The sequence below is a fragment of the Lemur catta genome, chromosome 12, assembly GCF_020740605.2.
Source record: "Lemur catta isolate mLemCat1 chromosome 12, mLemCat1.pri, whole genome shotgun sequence".
Classification (NCBI taxonomy): Eukaryota; Metazoa; Chordata; class Mammalia; order Primates; family Lemuridae; genus Lemur; species Lemur catta.
In genome coordinates this window covers 24,520,372-24,541,288 of record NC_059139.1, presented here as the reverse complement: position 1 = coordinate 24,541,288, position 20,917 = coordinate 24,520,372, and the positions used below count along the sequence as shown (strand labels likewise).

The 20,917-nt window shown below is 40.9% G+C and overlaps 1 protein-coding gene across 1 annotated transcript in view; it reads right to left on the bottom strand.

Annotated features, from left to right (window-relative positions):
- The window catches only part of LOC123648142 (pikachurin-like), a 62,425-nt gene that overhangs the window by 26,335 nt on the left and 15,173 nt on the right, over window positions 1–20,917 (bottom strand). Inside the window, exon 6 of the mRNA XM_045565870.1 lies at window positions 4,522–4,688. Within this exon, the coding sequence (XP_045421826.1) occupies window positions 4,522–4,688 (167 nt within the window). The remainder of the gene's footprint in view (window positions 1–4,521; window positions 4,689–20,917) is intronic.

Here is a 20,917-nt window from a genome sequence, read left to right as displayed (position 1 = left end):
CCTTATTGATGCCACATTGCAATTCTGGGAGTTCCCCTTTGCCTATGAACCTTGCCAATGGGAAATTCACTTTTGGCCTTGTGGGCTTCTAAACCAACTTTTTCCTTTCATCTTGCCTTTGAATTTCCCAAACAGTAGCAGGAAGGAGTTATCCAGCCTCCAAAGTAGTCACAGGCTTTTGGCTTGTTAAGTCACATTCACTCATTCACGGAATCAGTATTTTTTGAGCACTGACTTTGTATAGGGTGTTGGGAACACAGCACTGAATCAGTCATTCCAGTTCCAATGTGGAGTTTATCCTGGAGGGGAGATGCACGTAATAAAATGCACAAAATAGTCTCAGGCAGCGAAAGTGCTATGCAGAAAATAAGGCAGGGTAATGGGGTTGAGATAACAGAAGCCTGTCTGAAGAACTGATATTGGTCAAGGGTCTGAAAGAAGAAAGAGAGGAGGGGGTCATGGTCATGGAAAAATCTGGAATAAGGGAGTTCCGGGCAGAGGACATAGCAGATATCAAAGCCCTAGGGCAGGAAAGGCAAATGGCTTTTGCTAGAAACAGAAAGAACACCTCCTAGCGACTGCCCCAAGATACCGAATTCCCTTCAGTGAAGAATTTATTGTTTCTACCTCTCCGTGTATCATGGGGATAGAACCCTGGAAGCTAAACGGTTTGGGGTGGTAGGACAAAATTCCAACCCCAGGGGAGGTTATATGATCCTACAGTTGATCACCCATGTAAGTTATTTTTAATTAATTTTTTTCTTTGAAAAAAAGAAAGACATGTAATCTTTTTACTCCTGCCATTTCTATTATTTACTGCTCAGTCATTTTATCGCTTGCCTTCATCCTTTTTGATTAAACTAAGCTTCGATCCCAGTGAGTCAGTGACCAACAGATGAGGTTAATATACATCCTGCAAAGCCCAGTTCTGTACCCCAACTGCCTCATTTACAAGGCCAAAGGCAAATTATATGCTGGTGTTTCTTTCTTGCAGGAAAAAAACACAGCAGGTTGGGGTTAAGGAGTGAGAGATCAGATCGTGATTTTGGTGTTCTCTGTATTTCCTCATAGAGACAAAACAGGGGCTGATTTGTGTGGAAAGCCTCCCACGAGAGGATGGAAGTAATGTAGATACAGGGTAGCATCATAATTATTCAAGGTCACCAAAGTGATCCTCATTCTCACTAGAGGACCTGGATGCTAAAATCTTGATTTTTCCCTTCCTGTTCTACTTGTAATTTTGTGGAGCTAAGATGAGGACACTGTACACACTTCTCAACACTTCAGCGAAACCACCAAAACCGTCCTTCTTCCTCACTTCAGCTGAGCTCTAGTTAATGACAACATTGGGCCCTGGCTTTCATTAACTACCTGCAGGAAGGTCTTCCAATTGCCCCATTAAGCAATTAAGTTGCTAATAGGGTCTGGCAGCAATAGGCCCAGTGGGAAGTAAATGCTTCCTTGGTTAGTGGGGCTGAAGTATTAACCTTCTTTACAAAAGAGGGTGAGTTTAGGCCCCAGATAAACCAGCCACAGGGGAGCCCCACGAGTGCATGTGTGGGGTGGGATCTGAGGGTTCCCACTGAGAATTTGAACATTGTGTTCTGAAGCTGACTGTTCAGGGAGCAAAACGGGCATCAAGTTGAGCAAACATCCTCATAGACGGGGAAGAGTGGGAGCAACAAGAATGGGCTCACAAAGTCATTCAGGTAGTGTTCAAAATATTGAACTGGCTTGGTTTGGGTCCAACAAAAAGGTTGCTGGCTAAAAACTACCAGGGCTATACCAATGGATGCATACGGGTTGACTTTCAGCCCTCATATACATTTCACTCCTATTTCTATATGTATAGTATACTTCACAAGTTTTAAAACTAAAAACCAACCAAAAACCAAAACAACTTTAGAGGTTTTATTCTGTGCTGGCAGAGCTTCCTTAGTCCATATATTCCACATGGACTGTCCCCTGTCCTTTATCTAATTGTTGACCTCATGCCACTTTGCATTAGAACAATAATAACCTTAATTTGCATCTGACTCAGGGAAGTAGCTTTGCAGGCAGCCAGACCCAACTTCAAATCCTGCCTTTAGATTGATCAATCTCAGCAAAATACATTACTTTTCAAAGACTTGATTATTTTTAATCTGTAAAAAGGGGATACTATTCCTCCAGCACAGGGTTTCTGTGAGGATGAAATGGATTTCATGGGCAAAGTGCTCAGCACAGTGCACGGTGCCTGGCTTTCCCAGTGGTTGCTCTGATACTTAGAATTTATTATAATTCAGATAGTGCTATATGGTAATTAGGTAATTTTATGTACAGAAAAAAGTGTTTTGGAGGCAAAATAATAGTCTAAACAAATACCAAAATAAGAAGTATGAATTTGTGCCAGAATAAAGGGTTTCCTAAAACATTAGAAGTGATCAAGAGAAAAACCACAATTGAAATGCCAATAATAACACATTCTTATGTATTTATGAAACAGGTCATCTAATAAATTCTATTCCTGATTTGAGTAACCATATACACCTAGAAGCAGTAAAATTATATTTACTTAAAAATATTTCACATCTGAGAGTTTTCACTGAATTCGCATGGCTTTGTCCACCTCCACTGCACACAATTACTTTGAAATTATAAAATTTCACTTCACATAAGAGACCAATTATAATAAAAATGTTACATATCTGTAAAGCATTTTCACATACCTTATCCCACTTAATCCAGAAAACTTAGATCCAGCAACGGGGAAATAATGATCAGAAACTCCAAGACCAGACCAGTATTTCCAGTTAAAAAAGGAACAGCGTGAGCGATGCCCCAACCCACCAGTCCTTCCCCAACTCCAGTCTCCACACCCATAACCAAGGTCAGCAAGAGCTGTTGTATTTCCTCTTTCTTCTCCTTTCCTGACTCCATGGAGAGAGGATACGAATGGATAGATAGAAAGAGGTAAGCATGAGGCAGCTCACAAAATGGGAGAGGAGTCCCGTGTTGGGGGAGGTGGGTGGGCACACAGGGTACCTGCTCAGTTTGTAATACGAAAAGACAAACCGTTTCAAAGTACAATCATCCCCTCGCTTTTGTTACCCTAATTTTTGGCCATATATCACAAAATTCAACCAAAGATTATAGGCTCCATCTCTTCCAGCAAGAATCGAACCAGGCCTGCCTTTGAAATAGCATTGTCAGCATTTCTTCTAGACAGAAGGAGCTTCATCCTCGGCATGACCCTGGGGAGTTTTAGCTTCTAAATTCTAAAGGAGAAGAGTGAAACAACTGCTGGGTGATCATACTTATAGCGTGAATGTATGTGTGTTTTGGAGGTGTGGCCTCACTACATACCCTGACAATTTAATTTGAAGGAAAGAGACCTAATATTCAAGGTTAGGATAATGGTTATTTTCAAAAGAGCTAAAATTTCTAGGACTTGGGGAACCTGGTGAATCTCTGCTCTTGAAAACAGCAGTCGTCTTGGAAGTCGGCTCCCTGGTTGTTTTATGAGAAGAGGGGAGAAGTTTATTCAGATCCACCAACGAATAAAAACAGGGCTTTGTGCCTTATTCAGATCCACCAACGAATAAAAACAGGGCTTTGTGCCGGCCCGCGGAATGCCAGCTACCACCGCCGTCAGGCTTTCTCCTGAGACCTCCTTTCCTGGGTACAGGGGACCCGGAGAAGCAGCAGAGCTCTTCTGGAGGAATTTATTGGCAAAACTGAAAAGATTAGTCTTCAAACAAAAAAGTGCCAACGTTTCAGTTCTGAGCTCTTCAACTACACAGAGTTCTGGGTTTATGTAAACATGACTGCCATTTCCAAAATGCACAAATTTCTAACCTGGGCTGGGCTTGGCAAGGCAGTCTAAGCCCGAGCTAATCCAAGCATGGTTCTTGACATCCTGTGGGAGCTTGTTAAACCCCAGACCAGACACAGACTCTGACTGCTAACAAAATCCCCCGGTGATTTGATAAACACTGGCCTAAGCTGCCCCTAGTCTCCAGAGAGGCCCTGTGAGAACCAACGCCATTGGTGAGACCCCCAGCTAGAGGTCAGCACTCCAGCGACATCTTCGATACTTCTAATCATTCAGAGGGCTTAATGTTACTTGAACAGCCTCGATTTGCTGGCAAACACTAACCCTGAAGAGTCGGGGGGCCTCAGTCTTTTCTCCTATGGTTTAAGATGAACTCATTTTCTCAAAAGATGAAAGAGGATGGGGAAGGCTGCATGTCATGTTGCTATGTGGTCTCTTCTGTGATTGTGAAAGAAAACTGAGCTCAGACTCCCCAAGGATGATGCAAAAATAAATCTCCTGCTGACCTCCTGGACCCAGAAACAGCCTGGGTCCCTGTTGAGAGCCTCTAACTTCCAAAGGGCTGGGAAAACCACAGGAGGAAAGCCCGGTTAGCCCCCTCCCGGGCTGTCCTTCTGCAGGGCTCCAAGAAACCGCAGTCAAGCGAGGCCTCGTGAGGCGACCCCAGCATGCAGCTACATCTGCCCTTCAGGGGACACGGTACTCACAGAGGGTGCGGATGGTGTCGCTGGGCCAGCTGCGGGGGCTGGGGCCATGGGAATTCATTGCCCTCACGGCAAACTGGTAGTTGGTGTCTGGATGGAGGCCCTTGATAACCATGGAGTCCATCTGGATCTGCTCTTGGATTAAGGTCCAACGCTTGTCGAAATCTGGCCTTTATTGATTAAAAAAAAGAAGAGGCAGCAGTTCAGAAATACCAGAGGGAAGGGAAGCTAGCTGGCTCTGCAAACCAACAGCATTTAAACTACTTAAACTCTGGAAGCAATACTCATAAAAATGAGTGAACGTTTCCTATCTGAAAGTGATCCTGATTTTAAATCATAGGTCATCATTTGTAAGTCCCTGCCAATAAAAGCAAGTAGATCATTTTTAGGGCCAGTTTTAAACACTGTTTTAAGACCATCTACTTTTCCTAGCACAGCCTTGACTACAATGAAAAGGTCCTCACATAGGAATTCATTTTCAAGGACTCTGCCTTCCAGATGTTTCGTAAACAAGGCTCTCTTTGGCAGTCCCCATCCCCAGAGGTCAGAAGAGTACAGATTCCATCTATTCACAATCTGTTCACAAAATAAACAAATATAAGTTTTATAGGGTGACTAATTGCATGAATTGCCATGGGAAAACCCAAGAAGGATCTGTACATGGACATTCTTACTCCTAACAACTTGTACAACTGTGCCTACTTGCTGAGTTTTCACATGTCCTTCCTAGCACCCTGTGTATGCAGAAGGCAGACCTTTGCTTACAGCTCTCATCTGGGAGACAGTATACAGAAGGGAAGAGTGCAAGTTCTGGAGTTAGAGAGAGCTGAGTTCAAATCCTGACTCTAATACTTACTAGCTTCTACTTCTTCAAAACTCAGTTTTCCCATCTGTAAAATAGGAATAATAAAAGCACCTACCTAGGAGGACCAAAAAGATGAAATAAGGTATATGTCCTCAGCATAGTATCTGGTATCATACTGTAAACACTCAGCAGGTGCTAGCCATTATGTAACGGACTCACTGTCAGAGCTAACAACCTTGGCTTCCCGCTTACTCTATACCTGCATGCTCCAACATGGTGCCACTAGCCCACATGGCGAGTTAGCACTTCAAATGTGGATAGTCTGAACTGAGATGCACTGTAAGTATAAAGTGTACACTGGATTTTAAAGAAAAAAAAAACAATGTAAAATACATCAATAATTTTTATATTGGCTACATGTTGAAATGAAAATATCTTGCATACAGTGGGTTAAATTATAACATTAAAATTAATTTCACATGTTTCTTCACATGTGCTATTATTAGAAAATGTAACCTTTCGTGTAGGCTTGCATTGTATGTCCATTGGGTAGTGCTGCTCTATGTGGACATCCTAGTGGTAGGAGAGAAAAAGAGCATTCCAGGTAATAAGAACTACAGGATAAAAGTTGGAAATGATTGTGCACGGCCTCGGGACAGTACAAATGGCCTCAGTGGAGTGAAGGTTTTGTGTTAATAGCTAATAAATCAAGTGCTTTCAAAGTACCAAGCATCGTTCGAATATCTTAACTCATATACTTCTCACAGATACCCTAGGCAGAGGTACTAATATTAAACACACATACCCCACCTTTTTTTTTTTTTTCTGCAGAGGAGAAAACTAAGACACTGAATAAATAGGCAAGTAACTGGCCCAAAGTCACATGGCTGATAAATGATGAGGCCAACTCTGATTGATGGGATGAGGTTGGATTATAAAATCCTTCCTATTGGATGAAGAATTGGGGTGACAGTAGGGGGTAGGAGGTTATTCTCCACTTTTTAGCTTGCTCCCTGGCTACCTCTCAGTTGTTCTATTGTTAAACATTTCTGCTTATAAATATTGAGAAAAAGGCAGGAAGCAAGAAGTTTGATGTTTGTCCCTGATGAACAACCTACCAGGCAAAGAAATTGGGAATGATTTTGCTAAAAGGAGATGCCTGGATGAACCACAGATTTCTTTAACATGTGCCCGCCTAGTTTTTCATTAGCAAGAATTGCTGAATGTCAAACTCAGTTCCTTAAACCCAGTATGGATGCTTCCTCAGGATCACCATGCTGAGTAGTTTTGCTACGTGTGTGGAAAAGCAGAGTTCAGAGGGTAAGCCCGTGGACATAGCAGGGCTGGCTTCTTCCTGACATTCTTTTCCTAAAGGTGTGCTTCTCATGTAAACTAACTTTATCATCAAAGAGAAAACCTCAGTGAGTGGAATGAAACACATTTACAAACTCAAATTAGAACAAAATCCCTTCACAGAGGAAAGCCACAGGGGATCCCTAAAAGCAAAGTCAGAAAAGATGTGATCTTTAGATAAAACTCTCCTGTTATCCTTTGCTAAGCTTCCCTTGTGATATTTATAGAGGAAATAACTCCTACCTGGTCTCAGAATGGGCTGTTATTTACCCAGGGCCACCTGCAAATATCTGCAACAATCTTCATGTAAAAATTACAGTAAAACAAAAAAGAGATGATTTTGTATGTGTTGTTCGTTTAATGTAGGAAAGAAAACTCTATTTTCAGCGAGTAAGAGATTGAAATCATTAACATTTAATTTCATTATACAGAGTGGGAGAGGGAAGTTCACAGAGATTGAATACCAGTTCAAAACCTTTAACATTTTGTCTCTGATCTCGTTATGGGTTTTTCATTTGAATGCTGTTAGAGTCTCTTAAGGTACAAAAGTGCAAAGGTGAGGTTGAGAGAGAGAGATAACCAGGCAAAAGTATTGTCTTAAATCATCCTCAACAATAGCTTTATCTTTTTTGACTAAAGAAAATCACTTTATCCTAACTACAAAGTCAGATCACCATAGCAACACTATCTCAGCAATTTTTCCAACAATGAAAAGGCTACTGGGGAGAAGTTGAGAATGTGCTGCCACCGTTGGTGAAGACAGATGGCCACCAGCAGGGCATGCACTTCAAGCACTTTGCCAAGTAGTGGGGTAGGGTTGGGCCGGGCACCCTAAGCCTCAGCCCTTGGGAGGTGGCTGGGCAGGGAAGTTTGGGTGGGCCACAGACAACGTGGCCAGCAGTGGCTACTCAAAATCCAATTCGTTGATTCAAGTACTCAAGGCTCACTGGTTCATTTTGTCACTCACCATTGGCAATGTTAGCATCCAGCCTGGTTATCAGAGCTGGGTGGAATCTTAGAGATCATTTGGTCCAAGTGTCTGAGGGACTCTCAGAACTTGTATGCAAGATTTTATATGTGAACACTTGATTCTCAAAGACAATCATGATCTCAAAAGCTGTAAGAGCACTGACCTGGTCTAGTCTCATTCTACCCATGCAGACACTGAAGGAAAATAATTTACCCAAAGTCACAGAGCCATTGTATGGGATGTCTTTGTTTCATCCTCCTTCTTGTGGCATTTTGAACACCTTGCCCATTGCTGATCTCAACCTTAGTGAATCAACCTTAGTGATCATTTTTCTTGGTACCCTCAAATCCCATAGGTGATCTTAGGCTAGTCAATTGGCAGGTGACTAATGGTTCTCAACCAGGCATCTATCACAAAAGTTATATTCTGGGAGGCTCCATGGAAGTATAAACACAGTTCCATTCTCAGGGAGTTTATAATCTATTGGGGAGATAATACATGTGAGGATCAGTGCAGAAATAGTCCATTCAAGGGTTGGCAGGAAGCCAGTGCAAAATAGCATATTTCAAGAGCTATATTTGATTGGGTCTTTGTGACCTGGAACCCTGAGGAAAGTCTATGAGCACCATGAAGAACTTAAGAATTTGAATATATAATATTTGAGTTTGGATAACTGAAGTGGGCAACATCAGCTGTGTGTGTGATGTGAATCTATTAAGCACGAACTACATGTGGAATATCTAAAGGGAATAAATAATATGGATCCCTGATATAAATGACCATTTCATTTTGTACCCATACAAAAGATGGGTACAACATATAAAAACATTAGCCATTAGCAGGTAAATTAGTCTATGGTAGTGCCTCTCTGCATATACACATAATCACAGCTTTCCTTATCAACCTCTACTTAACCAACTTCCCAAATTAATCAAAGATACACATTTGTTTCCACCAATTGAGCTACCGGCTTATCAAGAGTCAGTTGTGTTTATTTCTTAACCTACCTGTGACCTGTGTGTTAATTTTATTGTGATTGTTATTTAATTTAATATTACAAAAAATAGTGAAATATGAATATAAAAACACAAGTGATGTACATGGTTTTGAAAGACTTGATAAAACTGAACCACTAAAAAAATGAATTGCCTCTGAGCTAGGTAAAACAAGGCAACTGTATAAGATTAGGAAAAAAATATAAAATTCTAGAATTCTGCACTCAGCTTTGAAAATGCCTTTAAGTTTTTGGTTCACGTGAAACAACTGCAAGTAGAAATTGTAGGTAGTTTGGGCAAGAATATCAGTGGGACACCACAATCAGTGGACCCACATTTTTTTTTTAAAAAAGGATCTTAGCCCTATAATAAAAGAGTGGTGAACTGATGTACATTTATAGAATTTATCTAAAAATAGAGTGTTTAAGGTGTTATGTATCATTTAAAATAAATGATTTCTGATTTTAACTGACTTTTAATAAATAACTTTTATCAACAATCCCAGCAATATCAGGTGAGGTCATCTAAGGTAAGTGAATGGGCAAGGATATCGATATGTATGTATTTACACCCAAGATATATGGGTATTTGTGTGCAAGCACACACACCCTCTTGTCATTCCTCAAGGTCCTTCTCAGGATGGAGTCACATCCAAAAGAACACAAAATCAGCCTCTGAAACTCCCTGAAAGGCCTTACTGAATGTCTTATGAAAAAATGAGAAAGACTAATTGCATTTCCTAGATGTTCTGCCTCTATCCCAAATAAATGTTGAAAAATATTTACTGACTATTGTTTGAATGGGTTTCTAAATTAATAGTCCACCTGGAGTACCACATGTCTCACAGAGACTCAGAAGGGTAAATAGGCAAATGAAAATATGGGAAGGATTTTCTAAGAACAATACAAGTGGCTAAGGAGAAGAAAAATCTGATAGAGGGGAAAAAAAGTCCTCAAGATAGTAAAGAAGGTTGAGCTGTGTTTCCTCACCTTTAATGGAAAACGTCTATGGAAATGTTAGAAACAGAAAAGAATATCGCAGTCCAAACTCAGAAGAAGATTTATAACAGGTTGTATTTAAAATAAACAGAAGAATTTTAAAGAATGTACATAATTGCCTGGGACGTGACCTCCCCAAATAAGGTGTGTGACAGAGTAAAAATTCAAAATTATCTCAATATATAGAAACAAAAGGGCAAAGTCGACCCGAATGAAATTTAGCAGGATATATATAAAATTTGTTAGGTTTTTCTAAAAAGTCACTTGCATCGAAATAAGACAGAAAAAACCTGGTGTTAACAAAAATCTGCGGTGGGAGGGTGGGGGCATACATTCAGACTTTAAAAATTGGTCATAAGATCAATATGAATTCTCTGGACTAGCTGCTGTTGAAAAGGCCCAGTGCCCATATCCTAGGGAGAGGTGGTTTTCTATGTTGATCACTCAGCGGGAGGTATTCTAGACCCTTCTCCACCTGAGGCAGAATTCAAAGTGCTGGTACTGCTTGGCTTGGGTGGAGATGGCCTGGCAAGCACAGGGAAGTGTCTTTAGATAAGAGAGAGATCATGTGTCAAATAAAGATGGTGTAGATGCCTTCTGAGTTTTCCATATTGAACTAGGAGGCTCAGTGGTTCCGTACAGAAAAGCTAGTGGTGGGAAAACCCTTCCATGGCTATTAGGAGTGGCTGACAAGGAAGCTGACTGCCTCAGAAGAGATGAGCCTTGTGTCAGTGGCTGTATTGCAGCAAAATTAGGTGGCCATCCATCAGGGATGCTGATGTAAGAGTGACTTCTTGAACGGGATAGGAGATTGGACTTAGTTTAGTGCCTCGTGACCTCAACCCACAGTAAGAAATATATTTTTCTATAGTAACCCGATATCCCTATACATACAAATATGTAAGTTATGTATATGATTTATATAACAGTACAAAGCTGAAAAAATGTTTCAAGAAAAAATGTTTGACCTTACTGTGTTATTCATGTTGCTCTTTTCTTTCTCTCCCTTTTCTTTCATTTCTTCTCCTTTTTTAAAAATAAAAATGCTGGTGAAAGCCACTAAAGTGATGTCACCACTTAACTGAAGTGTTGTGGCCCATAACTTGAAACACACTGGACTAGACCTTTTTCTCCTAGAACACTTTATATGGCATTTCCAACTCTAAAATTCTAAGAACAAAGAAAGGCTGTATCATCAGCCATTGAGAGGACTCTATTATGTGTACTTTAATCAAATATCCAGAAAGTGGCAAATGAAGCCTGTTGAACTTCAAATATGCTCCAGATACGTCACACCCCAGAGCTATGTTTTCATATGTTTTTGAATATCCACAGGAAGACACACATTGGGCATCATGACTCAGTAAACACCACATACACACACACACATGCACACATGCAACTGAAACACGAGTTTCACAAAGTAATTCTTATTTTATCATAATATGTGTGATAATCTCCGGTATTTTCTTTTCTATTTCACTTTTGAAAACCTGTTGGCCAGGACCACTCAACCAGTTTCATTACCTTCTAATGAGTCACCATGCATAGTTTTGAGAACCCCTGTTTTAGAAAGTTGGAGGTCAAGAGTGAAGCTCAGGCATGTGACAGGCATTAACTAGGAAACTGGGCTAAAAGAGGTTAAATTGTGCAAGGAAAATACTTTTGAGAGTGGAATTTGTTGGAGCAGAAAACTGTCCTCTAGGGGATATAGCAGAACATTCAGAATGGCCTTGACAGTGAAGGCCACTCCACTGGCCTGAGAGGGAGGGGGCTAAAAGTCTAATTATAGTACGACCAGACATGTGTGGCCTCTTTCCATCAACACTGAACCTATCATCCCACGATTGAATGTTTTCTGGAGGTCCTTGGATTATTGGATGGCTCCTTTTCTAAGTATTTTCTCTCATGTTATTCCTTCTAAGCATCATCTCAGAAAGAGAATTAATAAGACTTTCCTCTGGACTATCCCATGCCTTGAACCTAATTCTACTATTATAGTGATGATATCACCTTCTAATGTAATTTTATATTTCTGTCTTCCGAACTGGGGTGTGAGCTCAGTGAGAATGGCTACTTTGTCTTATCCATCTCTGTGTTCCTTGAGAAGTCGGCATGGTCTTTCAAAAAAGCAAATACTACCAGCCCCTTTCCTGCTTAGAACTCCCCATAGCTCCCTATTCCCTTCAGTGTGCATATGAGCCCCTTCATAATGCCTTTCTTGGTCTGATCCATGCTTACCCATCTCTCATCACACAGAGCTCCAGTAAGCAATTCCAAGAACATTTTCTTCCTGCCTCCAAGCCATTGCTTAAGTGGCTTCCTCTGGCCTAAGCCTTTCATGTTGCTTCCTCTCTCCCCCTTTGCCTGGTTATCTCTGATGTGCCTTCTTAGCTCTGAGAAGAAGCCTTCCAGACTTTGCAAAACTAGGTCAGATCAAGCTTGTGTTTCTCTAGGCCCCTGGCCCTCACCCTTGCCTGCGAGACTCACTCCTCTGAACTAAATGCATCTGCGTTCCCCAGTACACTGTCCAAGGGCAGGGCTATAGCTTATTCTTCCCTAAATGTCTTGCACACATTTTGCACGTATAAGATACTCAATATACACATGTTTTTATGAGTATAGGCTCATAGTAGGTATTCAATAAAGGTTGGTTGGATTGAATTAAAATATCTTCAGAATTCAACCTTAGGAATAACATGATCCCTAAAGCAGGGATTGACAAATTTCAGCCGGCTGCTGGTTTTTGTAAATAAAGTTTTATTGGCACACAACCATGCCCGTTTGTTTAGGTATTATCTATAGCTTTCCTACTACAATGGCAGAGTTGAGTAGTTCAAACAGAGTTCAGGTAGCTGGCTGAGCACAAAATATTTACTATCTGATCCTTTGAGAAAAACTTTGCCAACCAGCCCGACCTCAGACAACAGTCTTTAACCTAGCTTGCGCCAGTTGGACAGTCTGATGAAGGCTATGAACCCTTCTCAGAATAATGTTTTTAAGTGCACAAAATAAAATACATAGGTTCACAAAGGAAACCAGTTATATTGAAAAGAATTATAAAAATTAAAAATTATATACTTCTTTATTAATGTATTAAATAAAACCTAGCAAAGTATTTAATAACTGATCATTTCAAAGTAGTGGTAAACATAACTGGTATTTTGAGATATGGGCAACAATTGTAATAGGATAAGAAAATACCTGTGATTCTAACAGTGACAGAGTCACAGGAATTGTTAACACCACTGTGGCTTGTTTTCTACATTAAGTTTTCAAGAAAATGCTATATTTAGGTTGGTGAAACTAGGGATATAATTTTTTTTCCAGTCAAAGTCCAGGGGGTCCCCAGGGATCTACAGACTGCCAGATAAGCACCCTGCTCTGAGAGAAGAGATCTGATCCCGTAGATTATCCAGGGTGAACACAACAAGGGCAAGAGAAAACCTCACGCTCAGAAGAGCCTCTGATCCTCTGTCAATTTTACAGGCTGGTTTTATGCAGGATTTGCTCTACACTAAATGAATTACAGAGGAAAATCCCAAACCACTCAGTAGTCAAAAGTTAAAAAAATATGTGTTATTTGATGGTCAGCTTTCAGCCTTCTTATTTACGAATTGGTTTAACTTAACCAAATGACAAACAGATGGACACAATGGGGTCATGACAAACTCAGCTGGCAATGTGCGCCAGGTGGGGCAACAGGCGTGCACTCTTTCATTACAGTTTACAAATGGCTCCCAAAGCTGTTCCATAAGAATTCAATTTATGCCGACTCCCATCAATCTGACCAGGAATTGCATCGGTAATGCCCCAGGTAGGAGGGATTGAGGCTTTAAGAGATGAATTTGTAGAATTGTAGGTTAGACTTGTGCAAAAACACTCAGAATAGTTCTTCCACTGGGGCCTGAGTAGAGGGATCTGAGCTTCCAGAATTTCTGGGACCAGCCACCAGTCTGGAAGACAGTTCTGAGATTTTCAATTTCAAAACCAAAGGTAAGAAAAAGAATTCCTTGTGAAGCGCCACTTGTTGCCTATAAGATGAAATCTCAGCTGACGTCCAAGTAACTCCATTCTTGTGTGTATCTAATTATATTGCCAGTGATAAGGAAGGTTTATACTTAAACAGCACAACTTCCTAAACACTTTCTTAAAAGGAAGGGGAGATTTTTTTGTTTGCTTTTTCCCATTCGCCCCCAGATTAACTAATTGCATAAAAATAATTCTTTAAATATTTCCAATTCTAACTTTTGGGGGCTAGAAAACCCACAAAGGACTACATGACTCTTAAATATTGTAGTCATTTGCCCAATTATTGCTATATATTCTATTAAAATGCTATGAAGAAATATGGCAATTCACTTATGAAGAGTTCTAAAACACATTTCCATTCCATACGAAATAAAATCACAGTGGGAACTTTCAAGCCAGTCATATACATTTAGGTATTATTTGAAGCTTTACCACATACTGATGTGCTTTTTATGATGAGAAAACAATAGCAATAAAGAACTTTCAGTCCGATCCACGTGGGATTTTATCTGGCTTTTATTTCTGCAATTGGTAAGGTAGGATACTGATTACTATTGAGGTCTCTATTGGTGGTAAAGCATACAGTGAACCACTTGTGGCTAACACTTTTTAAATTATGTATTTAAAAACAAATAGCTTGTAGTGTCGCAATATATTTGCATGTGGCTCAGTTTAACAGAATATAAAAAATCCTCCATGAGCCACTCTTTTAAGTGCTGCACAGACATCTTTTCATCGTCACAACCCTTCTAAGGCAGCCACTATTATCATCCATATTTTACAGCTAAGGAAAGTGTGGCTTAGCGGGATTAAGCAGTTGGTCAAGGTTGCAGCTAGTTGTTGGCATCGTCTACATTCAGTGCCATGAGTGCCTATGTCCCGATGCTCGCCAACACCTACTTGACATGGGGTGTTCACTGCATTTGAGGTGTGTACACCACAAAAGGGAGCAAGTCAGGTGTCGCCCTCACCTTCCAGGAGGAAGACAAACAGGAACCAGTAATTAACGACAAGTACGTGCTGAGTAGTGCAAGTAAACATTGCAGGTGTACCTAACCTAGTCTGGGCAGTGGAGGAAGGTAGTCAGGCAAGGCTTCCTGGAGGAAGTGATGCTTAAGGAGGAATCCTGAAGGATGAACAAGAATTAGCTAAGTAAAGAGGTAGAAGAGCTCTCCTGGTAGAGAATGGCAGTCAGAAAGACTTACAGCCAGGACAGACACAGCTATATAGGAAAGCAGGAGAGACCCATCATGAAAGCCATAACAGGTGTAGCTTACATTGATTGAGCACTTACTATGGGCCAGGCACTAAGCATTTCATGTGTGCCAGCTCATTTCATTGCACAATAACCCTATGAGGTAAGTAGATTTTTATCCATATTCTGCTGTCTGAGGCACAGAGAAGCTAAATAACGCATCAAAGATCACACAGCTTAAATGTGATGGAGACAAGCTTGCACTAGGAAGTCCAGCCCAGAGCCTGTGTGTGAAACCAACAGTCTATGCTGCCTCACGCATGTCGTGATGATAGACAATCAGAGTCACAGGACTTTAGATGTCACATGTTCTAGCCTTATTTTACCCGTAGAGAAACTGAGGATTGGAATTAAGCAACTTCGCCAGATTAGAGGGTGCCTCAGAGCTCTCTCTTCTGATTACACACATGGACAAACTTAAACCTCAGAGATGACACCATGAATCACGCTGTAAGACTCAATTCTGAATGAGAACCTCCTTCAACCTTCATAGCTTTTGACCTTGACCATGAGTCAAATCACATCATCCCTTAGAACCAATGACTTTTGACACAAATATCAATTTGTGAATAATACTTTTTAAAACCCACCCAGGTTGTATGACCTTGAGATTCCCAAATGAAACCAATATTTAGGCCTCACAGTCAGCCTAGAAGCAGCCCTGTGAAGATGAATTTTGCAAGTCTTACTATGGAAGGCATCTGCAAGGGACCAGAGAATTATTTAGGTAGAAAGGTGTGAAAGAGAGAAGAGGGGAAGCATTGCCCTTTTCGTGTATTAGTATAACTGTCTTGTATTAAGATCTAAAGACAAACATTTCTTGACTTGTATCCCTAAAATATACACAGAAATATTTTGAACTTTCACATGGACCCCAAATAAGTCAGTGGTGGACTGTTAACTGCAAATAGCCATTGAAAACTTTAGTCTGGTGACAATGCAAAGCTCTGAGGCAATTTTAACCAATCAAGTGACAACTACAGAAAAACTGCAGGTAAGTTAAATGAAAACTATTTTTCACCTTTAACCAAGCTGATAAACAGCATACGAAGGACATGGCACCCGGATTGCAACATCAGTGATGAGGAACATTTTTCCAGGCCTTTGGTTTTCATTGCCACCATAGTATATATTTTTTGCTTATGTGAAAGGCACTCACCCTGGGGAAATTCTTAGGCAGAAGGAGGAAGGTTTCTCAGATATTTATAGCCAAAATATTTCAAAACATAGGTAGCTATATTTATGCTTGGTTTTTATTTTAACGAATACTAAGAATTGCTGCCCATAAAGAAATTCTGAGTATCACTTTAGAAAAGAAATAATTCTCCTTCACCTCAAATGCATGCCTTTTTTGTTTTAAAATAGCAGGTAAAAGTTTTTAAAACATTGTGAAATATGTTACAGCCTGCAGGCTTACTTAGAATTTGCCTCTTCATATTTTTTTCTACACTGCTTAAAAATTAAAAATCTACTGTTAGCAAGGAAGCCAATAAGTAGCCCCCAGGCCTACTTTGGGGGAGGTTATGAAGGTTTCCACTGTCTTACAGCTTTCACCCTGCCCAGGCCTGTGACCAAGCTCCTCTCTGATGCAGTCAGTGACAGCACACCTTCAGGGTGCTCACAACGTAGGTGTCCTCGGTCATGGGGGAGGCAGAAGCTAGATGAAGAACAAAAACTGGCTTGGCCCTAAGCTCGTGACTCAAGAGATTGTCATAAATGCATAAAGTCTACCTGAAATATCATCGAAACTAGCAAATGGTAAGTACTCCTGTACCCTGGTCTAGTATAATTTCTCAGGTTAATTTTTTATTAATCACTTAAGTATTTTTTTTAAAAAGTTTTTGTTAGACTATCTCCTAACAATGCCTTTGATATCATTATTCCTACCGAGTAGCAAATGAGAAGATGTATAAATGCTACCAAGACAGACAGAGGACTGCAACCGAATCTCTCAGTGACAGAACTTAGATGAGAACGTCACATTAAGATGGTTAAATCTGAGGATAGCCTCTGGGAATAACCTATTTCTATAATTTCCTAGTGTTGGCCTACCAAAGGCCTGTCTCTTAAAAGTAACAAGGAATTTCTGGCCTACACAGAGACTGTCACATGTGTTTCTGTACATAGGAAGTAGACAGGAGGTAACAAAAGGAATTCACTATTAAACATAAAATGTAACTGTCTGGGGAAAATAGAATAACTAACCCCCAAAAGCCTTTCATACTGTCTTAGTCCATTCAGGCTACTATAACAAAATACATTAACTGGGTAGCTTATAAACAACAGAAATTTATTTCTCACAGTTTTGGGGGTTGCTAAGTCCAAGATCAAGGTGCTGGTAGATTCGGTGTTTGGCGAGGGCCCAGTGCCTGGTGAGGGCCCACTTTCTGGTTCATGGATGGCATCTTCTCATTGTGTCCTTACATGGTAGAAGGGGTGAGGGATCTCTCTTGGGCTTCTTATATAAGGGAGCTAATCACTCCTCCTCCCCAATGCCCCATCATAGGAGTTAGGATTTTAACATATAAATCTTGTGGGGGACACAAACTTTCATACCACAGCACACACTAATTACAGTTTCTGATTTAGAGCCAGGAAAGCTCTCTTCACATATTCTCAGGCACTCACCTATAATGGGATCGACTCTGAGATGTTTAAAAATGGATTTATTTTGCAGCCAAACATTAAATGCTGCAACCAGCTGTGAAGGTTTTCTTTTAGGAACATCAAACAACAGCCTAAGACAGGGGTGGGGAACCTGTGGTCTTGGGGCCACATGTGGCCTTCTGAATCGTTGAGTACAGCCTTTTGACTGAATTCAAATTTTACAGAACAAATTCTTTTAAAAAAGGGCCTTAAGATGAGGCTTCCCATTTCCTCAGCCAGCAGGGCTCTCCGCAGGCTGAGCCCACATTTCCATCTCTGAAGGTGGGTCACAGACACGAGGAGACATGGAGTTTCGTAAAAAGAGCAGTGGGCTGGAAGTTAGAACTCAGTTCTCATTTTAATTTTGTCGCCCACCAGTCACTTCATTTTAGCAAAGCAGCTTGTGCCATTGAGTCAAAATTTCTTCTTTTGGAAAAGTGAAGTGGTGGCATGACAGCAAGGAAACCAACACGTTCAGACTGTCTACTGTGGATGAACACTTTCCAAAGACTGTGAGCAATAACCCTGCAATGAGGGTTGCTTGAAATTACAGATGAAGAAATGGAGGTTCTAAGATAAAATCACTTGATTGGAGTTATATATTCTAGAAGAGATAGAGGCAGAATTCCTAGTGCAGGGGTTGTAACCCATGGTTGGCTTTGCCTGGATTACCATATTCCACTGGGAACCCCCAGGTGTCCAACAATTCTAAATTTGAAGTTGCCTTCCAGGATATGGTCAAGGTATTTTGTCAAAGTAAACAGATAAAAAGTATATTGACCGTTTGATAGAATAATGGTGTATCATTAAAAATATAAATAAGAATCTGGACCTTGAGCTCTTCGGATGTTAGAGACAGTTTTGAACGTTAAAATGCATTTTTGTTGGAAAGGAATTATAGTTATTAAATACAGGTCCATAACACCCATATATACCTTACACTTTTATAAGTTTTTAACGTCTATAAAGCTCTTTCTCATTTGTGATCCCCCTAACTGCAAACTGTAAGGCTGGAAGAAGTTATAGCCCATGTTTTACAGATAAGGAGTTTGTAGTCGATGCCTCTGGGGCTGGGTCACCTCCCCTTGTCCCACTTCTGATTCGGCAGCAGCTATTGTGTGGACAGTTCCGGGAGATGTCAGACTCACCCCTGTAGCCCACAGCCAGCCTCAAATGCTGGCAGGACTCCTGTCACTCCCCCTTTCCTCCCAGGATCCCATCCTTAATCACATGCCAATCTAGCCTAGAAGTGTGGGGCAGCCCTCAAATTACAGAGGAACACAGATGCCATTGGGTATATGTCTCCTGTCTCTTTAATGGGCAATCTGAGACGAATTCTGTAGGCTCCAGAGAGATCTCAATGGAACCAAGGCCCCAGGGAAGACCCACTGCCTGTAGCAGTGACTTCAGTAACTCATATCCTCCTTGTCTTATCCTCCCTACTCTCTCATTCCTGCTTCCAAAGAAACTACTTGCACCCAAGTCCTTGTCTGAGGTTCTGCTATGGGGGATTCCACACTCTGAAAGGAATGGAGGCTCGGGAGGGGGGTAGCGTCCTGCATGAGGCCATGCGGCTGGCAGGCAGGGGAGGCGGCCCTCTTTCCCAGGCCTCCTGCTTCTGAATCCAGTGACTCTCTTCCACGTTCTACCTTCAGTTGTGCACAAAAGGTTAAGAAACTGCCATTTCTACCTTTTGCCAATATACCAGATACAGAGAAAGTTTAAATAATACATGTTTAAGCAAAAAATTAATAATAAATGATAACTCTCACCTTTGCTCAGAGTTACAAAGATGATCTGCTCAGCTACCACAAAAAACTTTGCATTTTTCTCAAAATTTTAAAGTATTACATTTTGCTTTGTTGGTGTTATCTGATTTACTTGTGTAAGTAAATTATAAATATTAAGTTTTGCCCCAAGTGTTACAGATGAGAAAGCTGAAGTTTTAGAATTTTCAGTGATGCATATTTAACTAGTATCAGACACAGAAATACAATCCTTCTATTCTAGCCATATTCCAGACTTTGCCTACCAACTCTGTTCAACAGCAGCAATGTGGATTATTCTCAATGAAGGGCATTGGTTTGGGGCTGTACTGTAGATTTTTTTTTCAATTTTCCTAGCATCTATTCCCTTTTTTCCCAGTAATTGCACCCCAATTTTGCTTTGAGGATCCAATCCTCTTGAACACTCAATCCATGAACTCCAGGTTTGAATGACCTACCAGTTAGTTCTTAGTTCCAGAGCTTGGAATATGACGAGCGCCTGAGCAATCACTGAATTCTCCCCACCCAGCCACAGTGAACTGCTCAGAGAACAGAAAGGGACCTAAGCCTGGCCAATTAGAGGGATATGGAGACTTTGCTGGGTCCATGGAAGAATAGCCACTCTCTTTCCAGCAGGAAGCGAGGCTAGGAGACTGCAAGTCTTGAGTGCCTGGTGGCCATTTTGCCACCATATTGGAAAAATTTCCCTGAAAATGAAGCCACTAAAGTGGAGAGACAGATGAAGACAGACTGCTGATCTGACAAGGATCTAATCTCCCCTGAATTTAGATTTGCCATTGGTCTTTACAGTCAGAAGAGTCGACACATTATTCCCTCATCTTCTCCTCTCAAGCTTCCATGCTTGCAATTCAACAAGTCCTGTTGGAAACGCTCTGTACTTGAACATTGAACACCCTCAGTGCAGTGCCTCTTCCCTGAAGAAACAAGGATGTGCTTTCTACTACCAAGGAACAGGCCAGGAAGCCAAGGAACAGAAGCAGAGCTGATCAAATCTTGGCAGAACCCTTTGTCCCAGCTTCAGAGAGCCTCAGGAATGAGGTGCTGAACCAGGCTCTTTAGGAATCCACGAAGCAGCAGGCCTCAGACAAGCCATCACCTTTAATGAGGAGAACACCAGCTCCACAAGCGCTGCCTTCAGACTCACCCGTCAGCCACCACCTCAATTCAAGATCAGATGGCAACTAGAGCTCAGAGGAAAGACCTGAGATTGGGAATTCCTTTTTTTTACCTTTGTTTTCTTTATTTTTTCTCTCTCTTTCTTTCCTTCTTTCTCTTTCTTTCTTAAAATTACATAGCATCATTGAATTGAGATGCTTCATATTTATAAGCCCTTACAGGAAGGTCTAATTCTTCTGCCCTCTGATAAGCTGAATAGTAATAACTAGAGAAGTAGACAGAAAAAAGAGTTGAAACCAAATCAAGAACTTTGTCCCAAGGCAATATGGATGTGAAGGAAACAATACATTGTCCTTGCTTTTAAAGAGCTTTTCCCTCCTCCCCCGGAGAAAAGTCATCAAATATTTACTTTCATATAGAATGTTTCAAAGGCAGGAGGGCA